Raw genomic sequence first — 19,002 nt, forward strand, 5'->3', positions numbered from 1 at the left:
ACCTTCTCATATCCTCCTTTATGTGCAGATTGATCAGTTCTTTAGGAACATGGAAAGAGAGGGTGGTCTCAGCCATCTGTTCCCGGATCCGCATCCACTTGTTGTCAGAAGTAGGGAATCTATATAACTTGCAGATCGGGTTTTTTAACACTGCAGAGAGGAAAAATTATATCATTGCTTTAGCATGGTTATATGACTCTCTGAAAATTTATGACAACAATTTCATCCAAAAATAATACGTTATTTCCCCCCCCCCTTGCTTCCAGAATTAATTTTAGAACCATTAAAATTCTATTAAAAACATTAAATTTTTATTTAATTTATTATAGCAGCATGTGGAGGACAAAGTATTACTAGTACAGTAGATAAATCACGTTTTACCCACACAGGAGGCATCCTGTGAATTTAGCATTTCAGTATAACGAGAATGTAAATTATGTTCTCAATTCTTACACTTAAGATACAGTTAGAAAAACAGAAAGCACAAATAAACAATGAACTCACATACAGTCAACGCCATCGCTTACCATCTGCTAGAATCACTCACACTGCTAATAAATTGCATGGGACAAGTGAAGCATGCCTCAGAGTTTAGCTACATCTGATGCATCTTCTCCATGATATGCACACACAGAAGTCATGAATACAAATACCTGGTGTGTATCTACATTAAAGGAAACTTGACACGGTCAAGAGACTGCCACTACATAGAAAAAAATATAACAATCCTGTAAATATGTTACACACACTGTTCTCAGATTACTATTAACTTGACATAGGAAAATCATGTTACTTGATGTCTTGGGAGGTTATGCCTAAAACCCACCATGTTTATCTTAAAGCTCTCAGATGTCAGCTACATTTTCATTCAGATCTTACAATGATGCTTTATAATAAAGGTGGGAAACTTCTTCTCTCTCCCTTCCTTCCCCCCCACCCCCTAATGTTAACTGATTTTCCAGAAAGAGCAAATGGGGGAAAAGCTGAGAAAGAAAAGTTTTGTTTGATTACTTTGGTAAGGTTACTTGGAGACAAATGATTGTCATTTAACACACATCCACTGCTTCCTAACTCAGAATGACTTTGGACAGCCATCCAAATCCTCCAACAGCACCCTCCTATCAGCCTTCTGGAAAAAGCTGCCATAGAGAAGGCTCCCATTGATCCGCCACTGAATGATCTATAACTCCAAGGAATGCATTTCCCCATGTGCACTGTGAGGAAACAGTTGCTGTCAAAACAATATCCTCTAATAGAAATTTCAGCTTCACAACTTGCTGCCGCCATTACTGCCTATGCAGGCTGATTTATAGAGAATGAAAAACACAGACCAAGTTAGTGAAGATACACAAACTGTCTTGTCTATGTAATCAAACTGTTTTTTAACAGAAGTCCTTTAGGAAAGGTCTAAAACGTGACCATAGATTCAAAGGTAGCTGTAATAAAATGGTTGTTGGCATCTCATAAAGAAAGGAATGTTGTAAATAATCAAGTTTAAGTAATTGTAGATGTATTGTTTTCTATTTCTATCACCCTACTGAGATCTCTTAATCATTAGTCTTCAGTGAGAAACTGGAAGCCTTTTTAGAGTTGTTTTGCCTTTAGTGATTTTACTTACAAAAACTAAATTCTGACTTACTGTTTATCAATAAGCCTAATAGATGCTTGATAGCTATGGCATGTGAATAACAGCTATTTTTCTTTACTACTAACACCCAAAATACCTCAATGTTCAAGCACCTTTACACACATTTTACAGCTTGAGAATCCTCACCAGACTTAATTATTTTCCACTACAAAAAACCACATCTCCAAGTGCTGTGCCTATGATCAACTTATACCCAGTGTCTGGACTTTCTCATATTACTTGATTAAAATATGCTGTAATGCATTCCTATTTTCCTCCTATTTTGCTGAGATTCTTCTAATCAACGAAATCAGTTTTGTCAATAATATCGACCACCTTTGCCAATCCACAAAGTAGATATATGGCACCAGTCATCTTCCATTAACAAGACAGAGAATGACAATCTTCAGATGTCAGGGAGAACTCAAGAAACTAAGGGCTAGTTCAGGTCTGCCCTTAAACAGATGCTTGGAAAAACAGATGATAATTGTGGGTTGTTTTTTTCTGTTTGGTTGGTTTTGGGTGTTTGTTTTTTTTTTTTTATTAGTGCCACCTGTTCACTAGGAAGCAAGCTGCTACTTTCTACCTGGACATTTCAAATGATGATGCCCCAGACACAAAAGGCTCCTTTCTCTATTTTACCTTTTTATATCTACTTCCTAAGAAGTTATCAAAGGATGTTTTTCCAAGAACAGCCCTTAAATTTTCACTCAGAATCTAGTGCATTCGAAAATACACATTTGTCTGTGAGAACTTAATGCAAATACATAGCTCCACAATCTCTTTCCTCCCATCTCCCCAGTATTACCACCACCATCACAGGAAAAAAAAACAGAACTAAACAAAAACCCAATAGGACTGCAGCATGATAGCAAGGGAGACTAAGAATCATTTTGAAAATGTGGATCCAAAGTTGTGATTTTAATTATTAAACTACTCTTCAGGTACTACCTCCAAGTCTGAATTTTCAGATGGGGATAATCTCAAGTGTGCTGCAAGTTCTAAAAAAGGGCCAAAACATCTCTCCAATTTAATTTACAAAATCAAAAAAAAAGCCTGGGAATTTTATTTTCACAAGGAATCCAAATAATTCCCATTTGCAGTATTGCTAAAGCTTGAGATTGTCAATAGGAGCCGCACAGTATTTTATGTTTTTCTTATAAAGATAACTACTGAAGTCATGTGATGCCATAAAAATCTCAGATGTATTTTCCTTTCCAATTACAATTATAATTGTTTTTTAATTACAACAAGTTGTTTAAAAAAGAAACCTAGAAGGCATGTAAAACCACCCAAACAGTAAGAATGGCAAGACTAGATTTGGCTTTTTTAAAAAGTAGTTATTAAAATGAATGAAAGTTTCATAAAGGTAATTCTTCATGTATTTAGACAGTGATCATGAAAGGCACTGAGAAAAAAGAAAAACAAAATATCCAGATGAACTGCAGGGGTTAAAAAGAGAAAAAACCATTTTAAGACCCCTTCTCTATAGCATGCAGCATAAAAGACAATGGCCATATATTTAACCATCCATATTTTTGGACATTCTCATTTTTAAATGTAAAGATTTCTGTGCTTTTCATTCCATGCAATACCCTTCACACTGCTTCCCCTGCAACTCAAATAAAAAATTAATAAAAGATTGAATACTCTGTTTTCATTTCTGTTCCCTACTGAACATAGATCAAAGCACACCGCTGCCATATACTAATTTACTAACAGTGTTTCTATTTATATCTGTCTTTGTAGCATAGGTGTAGTATGCATATCATTTCAGGAAGAATAATTTCAACTTGTTTAATTTCTGCTTAATTTCAGTTACTTGTATTTGCTTTTTTATTGTAAAGCGCAATATGTTTACATGCAAACAATTGACAAACTCTCCAGTGTTATGAATAAATAACTGAAATTTGAGACATATAAATTCAATCTCTTGGGGTATAAATGGAATAGTGTTAAGCCTCTGTGAAATATGATACCCACTCCCACTCACTCAATAAGTGCTTCATAACTCACTTGAGGGCTGCGAGTTCCTTATATTAAGATTTAAATTTCGGAAGAATGCCAATGTGCATCTATGCCTACAGGCTTAAAGATTCACATTGGGGTATTTTTTCAGTTTCATAGTTTTTAAGGCCTGATAAACAACATGAGAGAAAAAGAACCTGAAATCTTTTAAGTACATGTGTACAGTGTTGTAATACATATGTATATGGAATACATAATGTACTGTAGATAATTCTGTATGTGCACAGCAGGAAAAGTAGTGCAGACAATGTTGATGTTATCATGTTGCCTCTAATATACTTCTACCACATTACTAATATTGTTCCTTTCCCTTCAGTGCTTGTTTTGATTGCCTCTAATTTTGCCACACCAAAATTTGTCTGGCTTAAACTGATTATTTTTTTAAATTTTCAGTTTAGGTGGTCCAGCTGCATAGAATGAGGCCAGAAATCTGCAATAGAAAGTTCTGTGCTTTATAAACTTGAATTCTGACAGTAAATCTTTTACAGAGATGTGCATTTTACCATATCCATGGCAATCCATCCAGATCTGACAATGACATAAGCCTTGGGAAAGAAATCTCAGTATGTAAAAACGCAAAACTTGAACTTAACACCTCATACATGCACTAAGGGTCTACCTTTATTGAAAATTCTTGCATCCTTCCCAACTTCTAATATCAACAAAACCATGCACATGTCATTGATACAGAGTGTATGAATATGTTTTTGGGCAGAGCTAGTGTGTGGTACAATACACTTAAGGGCAGCATATGAGAAAGCCAGTCTCCAGGCAACGCAGAGAGCTTTGATCCATATGAAGACCAGTCATGGAGGCATCCTGGGGAAGAAGTCTGACTAGTTGGGCAAAGCTAAAATTTTCTTAGAAAATAAGTTGGGTATTTAATGAAAAAAAGAGTGAGACTGACAAAACCTGGAACTAGTGCCAGGTGTCAGCAGGGAGGTGGGAGCAATGCTGGGATGAGAAGAGGAAGTCACAAGTACAGGAAACAGACTGAAGAATAAGTATTTATTAGAACAAGCTTCCTGTGACTGAAAACTCTTTCCAATATCCTGCATGCTGTCATTTCTTGCATATGCATTTGCAGTTCTGCTCTTTCCTCTCAACTCTTTTCAAAAACAAAAAATTACAAAAACCTCCATAGTATGTTTGACTTTAAAAATCCTAACAATGTTGGGTGGGGTGGGGGTTTTGGTTTTATTTTGTGTGTTTGCATATGAGAACAATAAATGTAGAACTGTTAAGTGCTGTCTAGATATACTGTAGAATCATGTGCAAATACTCATAACAAAGTGATCTAGGCTTCATTATTCATAAAACTGACCTTGGAAGTTCCAACAAAATACATTCCCTAAACTACAGCATTTCCTCATCCAAAAAAACTCAACAAAAAACCCCAATCAACCCACCCAATGTAGTCAGCAAATCGAAAAAAATCAGTTGTGAATCACATTTTCTCTGAACAGAAATGTCATTTCTTTAATGACATTAAAGAAATGTTCACTTATTTGTATGACGTACAGAATCAGAATCAAAGAATGGCTGCACTGAGTTAGACCAAACCATTCAACTGGCTCTGTATCTTGTCTCCAAGAAGAGCCATAAGTAAGATACCTAGTGATGCATGATACTCCCCCTGCCTCCAGTTATTTTCAGCTCAGGAATTTCCAGAGCCAGATGTAGTTCCTGTGCATTTAGTAATTTTCCATTAATACCTTTTCCACAAACACATCTAGTCTCACATTGAACTGATGAAAAGAAATGGCAGCTCTGAAGAAGAAATCTTTCCCTGCTTCTGATCTAGTCTCAACAAATCACAGAAAAAAATTACAGCATTCATACATACATGGGAAAACCTATTTTTTGGAGGTTTCTAGTGCTTCCTTCAGGCTGCACAGCTAGTCTAATAAGTCTGCCCTATCAGTGAAGTCATATGAAAAAGTTTCAGTAAAGGTTTTAAAAGGTTTTAAAACTTCAGTAACATTTCTCCTCAACTGTATGCAGCAAATACACCAAATTCTTGACAGCTCTGTGGTTTCAGACGACCCATATAACTTATTTGTGACATTGTTACTGCAGAGTAATGGAGATTCATAAACTTGGGCTAATAAAACTTTTACGGTGCAGCATATCAGCATGTAGTATTTCTCAGTATAATGAAAGAGAAATAGATCTAGTTCAACACTGTACACTCAAGCCCAGAGTTGACCTAGAATTGAGAATGCCTTGCCAACAGCTTCATTCACTTTAGGACACATAGTTTCCAGATCGAGCTGAAATTGTCACTTCATCAGCTATTAGAGAGATTAGTTCTCCAGGGTATTCAGTTACAAATAATGCAAAATTACTTTAACAGAATGTCATGCAATGACATGACAAAAACTTATGAGGTTAATTCCTTGCCCACTGAAGTCACCGACAGTCTTGAAAATCATTGAACAGTAAAGAAGTGGGAGATTTTAGCAGTGTTTCAGGAAGCATAATTGACATACATTTCTGAAAGTTTTCCTCACGTTTCTCAGTAAAATGATACTGTCAAATACGTATAAAACATTAAAATATTAAACTTAAAAAAATATTCAGCATTTGAAGAGTCTTCTAAGAGCTCTGTCCCAAATCTTTGTGATTTCTTCAGGATCAGACATAGCATTGCATCTTTTATGGATGTTAGAATACTTACCTGCATTTAATGAAGGCAGGTTGTCTTTACCACTTATGCCTTCAGTGGCTGTACATTCACGAACCAATGCACACTACAAAAAAAATGCAAGCACAAATATAATACTCAGGTGCTACAAGGAAATTCATAGCAGTTTATAAATCGCATAAAGAAAAATCATCACTGATAATGTAACTTCCCAACCCTTAATTATAATTTACTTTATTCTTGTTATATTTCTCTTCCAATATACTGTAACACAACCAGAATTATAGCAGAGAAAATGGCAAAATATGAACAGCTATTCTATAATAAAACAGAAACGTTTCCTACCAATACAATGGCAGAGGTTAAAATAATTTTTGACAAGTTCTGTGCTTTCAGAGAGGTTTCTTTTGACAAGGCAGTTTTCACATGCACAGTGTCAGAAAGCACTCCATGAATTTTTAAACAAGTGAAAAGTAGGAAGTATAAAAAGTCTTTAAAATGCGCTTGTGGTTTGTGATTAAAGTAATTTGTTATACAAGTGAATTGGAAGATTACTTTGATAGGATTAGTGTATAAAAGTATAAAAAGTTTATGGAGAAATCAACCAGTGTAAAACTATGTTAAATGTACTAGGAAGTATACTTTTAATGTTCCTCCTCCACCAGTCAGAAAAAAAACCCAAAACAACAGATAGCCTCTAAAGGTGATAGGGAGTTCTGTTTCCAGGGCTTCCCCAGGTTCTAGATGTTCTACTGCAGAGCTTGAAGCAAAGAGCAAGATATGATGTGCTCTCTACCAGTTGATATGTCAGACTGAATTTAACTATCACCTTCTCTTCCATAATGAATTCCCTGCACATAGTTTATCTAATGAGTTAGCAAACCTAATTCAGAGTTTACTTCTTTGAAGTAATTCAATAACTCTACATTCTCACAATTGCATCCTCACTATGAACATAGAAACCAAGACTCCATGATGAAACTAATCCATAAAAAGTAAGGACTCCTTTAAAGACCACAGAAAATATAGGTGTCACAAGGCTGGTCCTTCTTGACAAGTATTAGAACCCCCTAGAAAGATGCTGTTAAAGCCTTCTGGCTCCACCAGGCTAGACACAGGTCATTAACTACATCTCAAATAATTATAAGAAGTCTCATCCCACATTTTGAAATGGAAGAAAAGCAAAATGAAAGGCTGAAAAAACGGTTCATGTCGCATATCTTGTGGAATTTTTCTAATACAAAACCAGAAAGATTTCACAGCATTTGTTGGCTTCTTTGGAACTGATACCACTGGTCCATTGTTTTAAAAGGGCATTGAAGTCCTTTGAGAAGAATGGTGAATAAAGAAGCGTAAAGTCTCTCCTCAGAGTTTGGCCCAAAAGCAGACTGTGTTGGCCGAGCAGAAAAGATTATATTCAGAACAATGCCCTTTTCTCCAAAAATATATTCTTATATGTTACTTCCAAACAGAAAAATGCAGTCCTTAATTTTACATTGCCTGTAGCGTTATCTAAAATTGTTTTCTTTCGTGAAGAACAGAATACACCATCGTGTATAGCAATACACCATAGTATTAGGGCTGTAAAAATTCTGCCACTGAGAATGGGGCTGCAGAGGCAGACATACCAGGAGGAGGCAACTCTATACAGTTATGTCAGTTGTCATCAGTCAGGGAGCCAGTTAAAAAGACCTTTTTTGTTAACTGCAAATCATTCAAACGCTGATTTCCTTGGTCTGAGCAGTCATTTCCGAATCTCTCCCAAGACCACACCTCTTGTCATTGTATGGAGAGCCCATCCATTCCACCCTCCCTCCTTTGGTTCTCCGTTCCTCTCAAATCCACTCCTCCCATGTAAGTTCCAGCTCCAGTCTCCACCACTTTTGCCTGCAACAACCTGTCTACTTAAGACCATTTTTGCTCTTTCCGAGCCCTTCTATCCTTCCTCTTATCCCACACCATGAGCACCCCAGCTTAGAATCCCTACATACACCCTCTGGACAACACTCTCCTGTACTAGCACTCTGAGATTGTTGAAGCATCCCTCCCGTTGATTTTTCCCCACCATGTGCTCCCATGAAGTGCAGCTGAACCTGCCCCTTTGCAAGAGGATTCACCTCTTCTTTGGCTTGCCTGTCTGCCATTCTTTCCAGGTTTTCAGTATTGTGGGCACAGGTTGCACATAGAAATCCACGTGAACAGGACTTCAAGGGCAGAAAACAGAGGAACTGTCCAAGGGAAAAAGAAGTCAGATTTATGGCAACTCTATGGACAGTTTTTTGATTGGGACTGATTAAATATGGTCAGTTGAGGTCAAAATCAGCTCTTTTTTTTTTTTCCTAAAGAAGAGGAGGGACTAGGAAACTGAGAATAGAGTATTACTCTGTACATTTTCATGAAAAACTATTTTTAGTTTAGGGAAATTAAGTGTACGTGGTACTTTATTCCAGAAATTTTTTAGTAAATCCTTAACCCAATTTGGAATTAGTGATTTAGGCATTTGGTTCAGCTGACCATTGTTTCTGCAATGAACTTAGTTTCTACCTTTTGATCCTGGGTGTCTGTTGTGATGTGGTCCGTTTCCCCATCCTCTAGCTCTCCCATCTTCACAAGATTGACTTCAATGGTACCAACCGTCTTTCCACCATCAGAAGTCCTGGAAAAAAACCCCATGACATTAGGTTATCTGCAGCATCACATTTGTTCAGTAAGAATACTGTCAGTAAACGTTTAGTCCCTTCTCCACTCTGTATAGCTGCAGTCACCTGTATTGAACTCATTATTTGCAATCATAAAGCAAATGTTAACAATAAGGCATATTGTATTTTCTCCAAATTCTTTCTAGCAATGAAAGTTTTCATCATGAAACTGAGGATGGGTAAGTGCTACAAGTGGTGGAAGAATTCATGAACACTGCAAAGTTTTCATTCTAGATATTATTCTGTCTGTGGACTGTCAGAGAAAGGGCTGTAACATATTGCACCAATATCCCACTTATGACCTGCAATCTCACTACACAGTATACTGCTTTGTCTCCTAACATAATCTGCGAAGAAAGGACATGCTCAGTATATTAATAAACCTCCTGCTAAACCAAAATAATGAAAATAATCTGAATATCACTTTTCCCTTTGTAGTCCCTCTGCAGAGTAATTATTCAAAATCAGTCTTATTTCTTTAACTGTATGGGAGAAGATAATACAGTTCCAGGTGAATTCCTTTATTATCATCCCTGCAAATAGTTTACTTCCAACTAAGCAAAAATAAATAGCAATTCAGATTTACATCTCCAAAAAAAGAGTACTGCTCACTATTTTTTGGAAGAAACAAGGGTTTAAACTCAAAAAATATACTGACTGGTCTTTCAGCCCTCACTGGTAGCAAAACACCAAGGTCAATGGCACAGTCTATCTCCCCTGGCTTATTCTGAACAGTTAAATTTTTTGAAAGGAAGGAAAGGTGACAGATCTTTTAATAATAATGATGAAAGTGTAACAACAGCCACCAAGCAAAAATTGGCAAAATGAAATGCCGAGAATAAGTTCAGCAGAATTACAAAAGCACAGAAAGGATGAAGAATGAAAACAAATGGGTTTGGGGCAATACTGTGTATGATCTCAAAATTGAATATGAAAAGTTGTCCTGGTTTAACCAGGATAGGGTTAAGTTTCCCCAGCAGTGGGGGGGGAGCTCTAGCCGGGTTATTCAGATACCATGAGGATGTCACATCCTGACAGGTCACATTTTCCTGGCGCGGAGCGCGGTGCACTCGTGGTTTTGTACATCGTGCTTCAAACTGCTGTATTTGGTAGCTATTTTGCTCTGTTCATTGCTATCACTATTACTGTTATTGTTGTTGTTGGTTGTGTTGCTATTGCACTATTGTATTAAACCTTTCCTTATTTCAGTCTTGGGGCTTTGTATTTCACTCCCTTTGTGGGGGAGGGGTAGCGGCCGAGTGGTCTCAGACCCCGGCAGGGGCTGAACCACCACAAAAGTGATGAAGCAGGACAAAGGAATAGGGACTAGAGGGCTGGCAATAAAAAAGAAAAAAAGACTGTCAGAAACAGCAACATTAGAAAAAAGTGTTTCCATTAAAAACTGCCACGTTCCTAGGGCAATCCTCGCTGCAGGAAAACACCAAAACCCCTGTCGGTACAGACACCCTTCCAGAACTTCAAAAATTAGTCCTCGTGTTACATTAGTAAAGGAAGGAAAAATCCCCCAAACACCCTTCTCCTCATGTCACTAACCAGGAGAAAGACAGACTGGGGCCCGAGCGCAGCCCATCCTGTGCACAGAGCGGTTCCTCACGGAGGTAGGGCCCCAGCGCCAACTCTGCCAAGCAGCACTGCCCTGACCCGACCCGTGTTGCCTCCTGCTCTCCCAGCACAGCCTTGCCGTGCTGCCCTTCTGCCGTGCCCAGGCTTCCCCAGAGCACTTGCTCATGTCCCAGGCGGGAGGACCCTGCCTCTGCGTTGAGCTCCCATGATTTCACATAAGCTGTATTTCTGCATGCAGTATAGGGCCTTAATTAAGTCAGAGTATGCCAGCTCTTTACACTGACTATAGTTAAGCACATACGTTAGCCTTTTCAGGCACGGACACTTATTTATCATGCTAAATCAAAACTTTCATTTTTTACAGTAAAGTCTCAAAACATAGCTAACCCCAAGCTTCAAACTGAAATAATTATTTTGGTTGCAAACCATTATGCTTTAATATGTGACAGTAGAATACACTCATCTTGCAACTATACAAATTAAATATGCTGCTGTATAAAATCTTGTAAAATACACATAATTCTTCATATTGTCACTACTTCATTTGCTCTAAGCCAAATTCATTACTGACAATAAAGAACAATTAAAAATGAACCAATTCCAGATAGCCTTGCAACCAAAAAAGTGTACGTTAATTAACAAAGTATACAAACGAACAGTAATGAGGAAGAAGAGTTCAATGTCCAAGGGGTGTTTATGAGCAAAAATACATAATAATTTTGAAATGCATGAGAACAACGTAAGCGTCTTGAATGAAGGATGTTCCGCTGAGTTGCTACTGCTCAGTGGTCTGACAGCATTTGTTTTCTCCTTCCTGTGTCAAACCAGCATGCAAACTAGGTGACCTCAACAAATGCACTATAGCATTTCCAAGGAGAAAGGGAATGCAACATACGTTAGCAAACCACATATACTTTTAAAAATCAGAGTAAATGTGAGGCTGTAAGACTGAAAATTTTTCAACAGCTTAATGTGTCCTGATCAAAGTGTCAAGTGGACAACCTCATTACCAGGCTGACTTAAATATGCAACAGCACTTTGCTGTTATCCTGGTCTGAAAGGAAAACGTTGGATTCATTTGACTTCCAGAAGTAAAATCCTACCCATCCTTTCTTTAGAGAACACAGGTTTCTAAGGCCAAAGAGACTTGCAAGTCTGAGACTGACCTACATAAACCAGATATGATTTAAAATTACATCAGGGTAAACTAAGAGTATAAACAAACGTTGAGCAAAACGGAGCTCAATTTGCAAATGAACTGATACAAGACAACAAGGCATGTTGCTAAGTTAAAACAAAATAAAAATGGAAATGCCAGTTACACTTTCTCAGTCCTCATCTCCCTTTCTTTAGAACACTAAATATTCCCCCTTGTTGCTGTTATTAGAGGCTTGGCCTCAGTACGGCAGTGAGCACAGCACTGCTTGCCTGCACGAGTAGCAATACATATTTAGAAGCTTTCTCCATACAGGTTTAAAAAAATATGATTGATCTAATTTCACTTTATATCAATTTTTTTCAGTGATTTTCTTCTCAAAATCACTCTTGTTCTGGTCTAATACATATGTAATATTATAATCTGAAACATGCAGTACCTGCAAGAGAAAGTTATGCAACAGAAAAAAACTAAAACAGTGGGACTGTTGCATTTTATATTTGTACTCCTTCCTCCATTTCTCTTATCTTTCCAGATGGAAACATGAAAACACAATTTAAAAAACAAAAAAATCTGAAGTTTCTTTTTGAATGCTACAGGCACAGAAATCAACAAAGAGCTCTATAAACATCCAGGGATTAACTGTGTCAGACACTGTGAATTTAATATACCACTGGTGCATGAGTCTTCAAACAACAGGCATGTCATGCATTTAAAACTTTCAAGCAACTTCATGAGATTAAAATTTTGCTTGAAAGGAAATAAAAAGTGAGAAACAGAAGTGATGCAGCGGGAAAAATAAAAAAAGCGTAGTGACCACACTTAAATAAAATAAAAATCTATATTATTTTACCTTGCAGAAACAGTATTGTGCACGCACACACATATATATGTATACACTTCATGGCATTTGCCTGGACAGACAGGAAGAGACCATCACACAGACACACTGTTCAACAGAGCATCAGGAGACTAATTAATTGGTTTTAGGATACTTCATAATGCATTAGGATAGAATCAGCTTATTTGCTGTAGTTTAATAAAGATGAAAAGCGCACTCTGCACTCACATGGTGCAATGAAGACTCTCCCTGCATCAAACTGCTTACAGTCATGAGACAAGAGATACTACAGACCCACAGGACGAAGGACTGCACCTTGACAAACCTGCATAGGGACAGCAGGGATGGGGAACACAGTGATAAGAATAAAAAAAAAGTGTCAACGTGAAGAAACCCTTATACAGCCTCAACTCTAGCTGGCTCGTGGAGTTGGAAAATTCCTGATTTTTTTTTTTTTTTTTAGCAGTCTGGGATAAGGAGCACTAATCACCTGATATCTATTCACGGAGCATCTGCAATCTGGAATACGACCAATGAAAAGGAGAAAAAGTGTTAGAAGAGTAATTTCTAAACCGGATTTAGAATCTAGTGTCATAGGATGCAGGCTTCGGCAGCAAATTTCAGCCCATCCCTAACCATCCAGTGCAACATGACTGCATATTGCAGCGCTCACTCCACCTACCACAGCCGTAATCCTGAGCCAGCCCGCACTCACCTAAACTGGAGTCACCAAGGACACCATCTTCTGATGAGGCTTGCAGAGGTTGTTCTGAGTGAAACAGTGTGTTGTGAACTTTAAAAAAACCTACTTTATCAGTGTTAAAGGCAATATTGTTCTACTCACTGAGCCAAACCCAGAGATCTTTGAAGCCATCATGAGATCTGCTCAGGTTTAAAACAACAGTTACTTACTAATGCTTCTAATATTAATTTAAAATTTATTATACACATGGATTTCCTTACCATCCCAAATCCTTAAGGATCACCAAGTCAGTATCAGTTTCTTCAAATGTGAGAGAAGGAGCTAGCCAGCACCATCATGAGCAGCAGCAGTACGTGCCCACCTTAATACTTCTGTCAATAAAAGGGTGACCCGGGCATCCAGAGAAAAAGAGGGTAACAAGTTGGCAATGGAAAAGCAAGTGAGCTAGATGGACTAAGTATAGCAGCCATTTGCCTCCAATGCTGTTTTCATCAAGTCTCACTGCTGTGCGTTGAATATGCAAATTTAGGCCTGCTAATTGGTTCCCATGGCCATACCTTTCTTTCAAAAAAAAAAAAAAAAAAAGGCTCAAGAACGCAAAGAAAAAGAGAAACAGACTCTGTATTTGCATAGCTGTGTTAATTATAGATGACTAAGTGGGTGACTGCCTGAAAAGCAAACTGTATGACTTCCAGTCTACCAGGTAGCCCCTTTCTCCAATGCATAATACACAATATATGTGATTAGTACAGATTAACATACAGATCATCATAGAATTATTTTCTCCACTGACGCAATATATTTTGAAATATGCAAGCACAAAACTATGGTATAGAAATGTTTATTCCATGAATTCACAGTGGAGCCTATTGCAATCAATACCATTTTTAAACAAGTCCACTGGTAAATAACGTTCTGTTACATTCTAAGGTAAATAAACAAAGTTTTGCACTGTTCAATTCTTTCTCAGTTTTCACCATTGTAATGTACTAAGCTTCATGTACTTTAAGCGTCATGTCAAAACAAGTCTCACCTCAACTGTATGGGAGATTTGCCCGGCTTATAAAGTCAAGCTGTTGTTCACCTGCTTCCTGGGGTGGATGACATGACATGAAGCAGCCAAGAAAATTTCAGGATGGAGACCAAGTAAATCTAGTTGTAGGCAGACTTGTACTGAATTTTAATAGGGAAAAGCAGCAAAATATATAGTATTTTATAGTCATCATTTGCTACCAAAGTTATATGTACATAAACGTATGCAAAAATTAATGTGCTGCTTTCAAATTCTCTCTAGTTAGTTAAACATTGTGAATGTAACTGCTACTGAGGTGCAGTTACGTGTCTTCTGGACCACATAACTACAAGGTGCTTGGAGGACAGTGTTAGGAGGGAGGGAAGTTGGGGGGTGGGGGATGTGGACAGGACTTTCTTTAATGGAGTCTTGGAGTTATTTTTTTGAACTTTCCAAAAATAACTATAGTTTATCTCCCTTATTTAAAGGAAATAGGTTTGGTCCTGCCCAAGATTAATGAAAATAAGACAACTAAAAAAGAAAGAAGGTTGATAGACAAACAGATGTTGTCCAAGAGGTCAAGTACAGCTACATGTTTAAAGAAAGTCTGTATGGTACACGATTGACAGACATCCACAGGCACATTCTCTCCGATAATCTGTATAATTCATGCACTCCATCCTAGTTCTTGTTTTTGTATGGTTAGCTCCATCACTATAAAGTTCCTGCTTACAGAGGCCAAAGGATCTGAGTGGTATTGATACTACCCTAGTTTTATATTGAAGTAGCCTACTTACACTTTCGTACTGTCTACTAAGAGGAGTGTCTCAGACAGATGGGCCTTATTTTTACAGAGAGCACAAAAGAGCACTATTATCTTTTTCCTTTGCTGCTTCTTACATATAACTTACTGGAAATCATACCAAAATCACCCAAGCTAAAGAGGACCTTCCTGGAAACAGGGCAAATACAGGGGAAGCAGCTAATGGAATTACTAATTGCTAGCCCTTTACAAAAGGCCGTGGACCTCAACCAAGCAAAAAACCACTTTACACTGTTCTTAAAAGAAAGGCATGGCAAAGTGACCCTCTAAACTGAACTTAAAATGTAAATCAACTAAAAAAAAAAATCAGTATTATTTACTAAAATAGCAATTAGTATACCTAACTCATTTACAAAGAAATAGGATGTATGCTTGCTATTTTTTTTTTCAAATTAGATACACTGCAACAGATAGTCAATATTAAGAAATATTCTGCTATTGAATATGGCTTTTGTATTATTCAATAGCCCATTTTATCCTGTTCATCATCACAGCCCTATAGGAAAGCTGGAAGCAAGTGACATTGCATTACCATTGCAGAATGAAACATTCAAGTCTATAGAAAGCATTTCTGGTTTTATAAACTTCATATTGAAAAGTACAATCCCAAGTCTGTAGTAACTATATTCCTCTGCCAACATCAGTTGTGTACATTGTCAGCATTGAAGCAATTCTACAAATTGACCTGTTCAGGTTTGGATGACTAGATATAGGTGTATACGTCTCCAAGAAACACTCAGCTATCAGTTTAGGGCACCTTTATAGAGAAGAAAGGACAATCAAAATAAAAACCTCTTTTGCAGAGGTTTTGTAACTTGTGTCCCTAACCACTATTAAGGTACGACAGTGGGGAAAGGGAAAAAGCAGACCACAGTTTGTCAACAGTAAGGAATTGTAGATGTATGCCAGCCCTCCACAAAATAACTGAGAAAAATACAAGAATATTCCTTTAAAAACACTTTTATATTTCTACATTGTACCTTAGAAAGACAATGGCAAGACATAATAACTGGAAAAAAAAAAGCGAAAAAGTAACCAGATTCTATAATTACACCAATATTTACAGGGCACACCACAGAGCTATTTCCGGATCCTTAAATCTCTATTTCAGATCTAACAAAGGAGTATCTCAATCACAGGCACTCCCTGGTAAACTCCCATCCAAAGTGTATCAACAAGAATTAAATAGAATTGCATGCTCTGACAAGTCCCTTGGTATATCCCCTATTCTCCTGAGGGTTACTAATATAATGGGGCAATTAGAGGAAAGCAAGTTTAGATTACTAGACCCCTCTGGTTAAACTGCCACCGAAGAAACGTGGATCATTTCTACTGATTTTGTGTTGCTGAAGAGCCATAATCAGGAATCCCACATGTAAAAGGTTAGGATTTTTTTGTTTTCAAAAAAAATCCAACCAAACCCTATCATTTAATGTACCTGCAAATTAATTTGAATTGGTATAATATTTGTCTTCTAGTGTTAGCTGCACAGAGGACATACAAGACTAAAAATATTGATTAAATGCAAATCTGATAAGGCTTAGAAGTTCAGCTGAAACTAACCTGGCAAACTCATCTATTGCTTATTAGTTATCTATCTGAACTTTCTGTTTACAAATGAGATGGATTAGATACAAAATACTTATTCTTTTCAAAATTCCCTGAAACTTTACATCCTGTCAATTATTATGGTACCTGTCAGAGGCATTCTTTCAGATCAAGTTTTCAATATGTCAGAGAGGCAAAGTTTGTCAAAAGAACCTGAGACAATTTGAAATTGTGTAAGAACAGACTCTTCCAAATGCTAAGGTGGTATTTGTTTATCTAGCTGTACATTTCCACAGAGAGTAGTCAGTTCACATTTTGTCTGATCAGTTTTGTTTGTTAGAAGACAAAATTATCTGCTTGTTAGGCATGGCATTTTCTGTGTTTGGAAGAAATTAAAATCAAGGCATTTTGTTAACTTTGCCCTGTGAACTACACACACACAGTTATTGTTAGACTTAGTAGTTATAGTTAACACTATAGTTAGTGTTAACACACACACTGTTAGAATAGGAAGGCAGGTGCAGTAATAAAACCAAAATACTTCAAGAAGTTTCCATTTCAGAAAGAATACAGTGTCCTTGACATAGTGACAGTACCACAACATCGCTGAATAGGTCGTAATTTGGGCCTTCAGCCAAATCCAGGCTGGCTTCATGTGCACAGGATAAAGAATGTGACACAACTTTTCTACAGCACCTACATACAATATCCCAGGCAGAACATATACCAGTGTCACAATTTTCCTAGTCACAGCCTCTTTCCTCCCAAAATTGTGCCGATACAGAAACATGGTGAGTTTCAGCAGTTGCTACGTGAAGCTTACTGTGCTTACCCAGTAATCTCAAATAAGCCTCCGTTGTGCTTGCAAAAATCAGCTCAACAAAATCCCTGCACTATATAAAGTCCAATGAATTCACTCTGAAAATCACCACCTAAAAGGTTTCCCCTAACCTTCAAAAAGTTTTGATTTGTATATTGATTCGTCTTAAGCCATGCAAGTGAGTATCAGGCGTGAAAACTGAACTATTTTCTTCATTGCACAGCTTTAAGAAATATCTGTTCAGCCCAGCCCTAGTTTTTGAACACTGGCTCTGAATCTCCTGCAGCTCTGTACCCTGTGTCACTGTAGTCGTACATCACCCCCCACCACCGCCATTTGACTTTGCCTGCATATAACTCTAAAACTCCAAAAGGAGTCTTAGAGAGTTCCTCTGCTGGCTTCTATTATAACATAACAATGAGTTTAGGAGACTGCAAACAATTCCACATGACAGAAGCCTTAAGTCATTAGGTCCACCATCTTTAAATATGCCTAGTAACCAAACCAGCAAACTGTACAGTTTAAACCACACATATCAAATGAAACCAAGAACCTTATGCTCCTTTCTAAAGAAAACTTTGAAAGCACATACCCTACTTCAAGTTCCCTGCAATTCTTCTATAAATTATCACACCGAAAAACTACTATCCTTTTCTAATCTGACACATGGAAAGCTCCAACTTAAAGAATTGGTATTTCATTTTGATGTTATGCATGATAGAAAATAGAAGCATTTCAAGTTGACATCTAATATACCTGAAATAATACAGACTTTCAAACACAGTCAAGCAGGAATCATAGAATCATTTAGATTGGAAAAGACCTTTAAGATCATCAAGTCCAACCATAAACCTAACACTGCCAAGTCCACCACTAAATCATGTCCCTAGGCACCTCATCTACACATCTTTTAAATACCTTCAGGGATGGTGACTCAGCAACTTTCCTGGGCAGCTTGTCCCAACATTTAATAATCCTTTTGGTGAAGAAATTTTTTTCTAATACCCAATCTAAGTCTCCTCTGGCACAACTTGAGGCTGTTTCCTCTCACCCTATCACTTGTTACTTGGGAGAAACCAACACCCACCTCGCTACAACCTCCTTTCAGGTAGTTGTAGAGAGTCTCTCCTCAGCCTCCTTTTCTCCAGACCAAACACCCCCAGTTCCCTCAGCTGCTCCTCACAGGACTTGTTCTCTAGACCCTTCACCAGCTTCGTTGCTCTTCTTCGGATGTGAAATGCCAGGGTTATTAATTCAACATGGTTTACAACAGAGGAAAACACTTACCTGAGGGTAAGGGTCAACTGTTGCTCCTTTGACTTCACCAAGTCTCCTACTCTAAAAGTTGTACAGCCCAGGAAGCTTCGCTACAAAACAAAGCAAAAAGAAAAGATAACATCTCCATTAATTTTTGAAGTTTTATTTGTTACTTTTTTTGGTCTCACACTTGGAAATCTTTCTTTTGTACCTAGAAAAATATTACATTTCAATATACTAGTTTGACACATTATCCC

The 19,002-nt window shown here is 37.5% G+C and overlaps 1 protein-coding gene across 8 annotated transcripts in view; it reads right to left on the reverse strand.

Moving 5' to 3' along the window:
* Window positions 1-19,002, reverse strand: part of INPP4B (inositol polyphosphate-4-phosphatase type II B) — a 333,478-nt gene that overhangs the window by 112,960 nt on the left and 201,516 nt on the right. For all 8 annotated transcript variants that reach the window (XM_074867373.1, XM_074867378.1, XM_074867376.1 and 5 more), the window contains 4 exons: window positions 18,776-18,855; window positions 8,847-8,958; window positions 6,336-6,408; window positions 3-150 (listed from right to left, as the gene is read on the reverse strand). In XM_074867373.1, the coding sequence (XP_074723474.1) occupies window positions 3-150; window positions 6,336-6,408; window positions 8,847-8,958; window positions 18,776-18,855 (413 nt within the window). The remainder of the gene's footprint in view (window positions 1-2; window positions 151-6,335; window positions 6,409-8,846; window positions 8,959-18,775; window positions 18,856-19,002) is intronic.

This window comes from Strix uralensis, chromosome 4 (genome assembly GCF_047716275.1).
Source record: "Strix uralensis isolate ZFMK-TIS-50842 chromosome 4, bStrUra1, whole genome shotgun sequence".
Classification (NCBI taxonomy): domain Eukaryota; kingdom Metazoa; phylum Chordata; class Aves; order Strigiformes; family Strigidae; genus Strix; species Strix uralensis.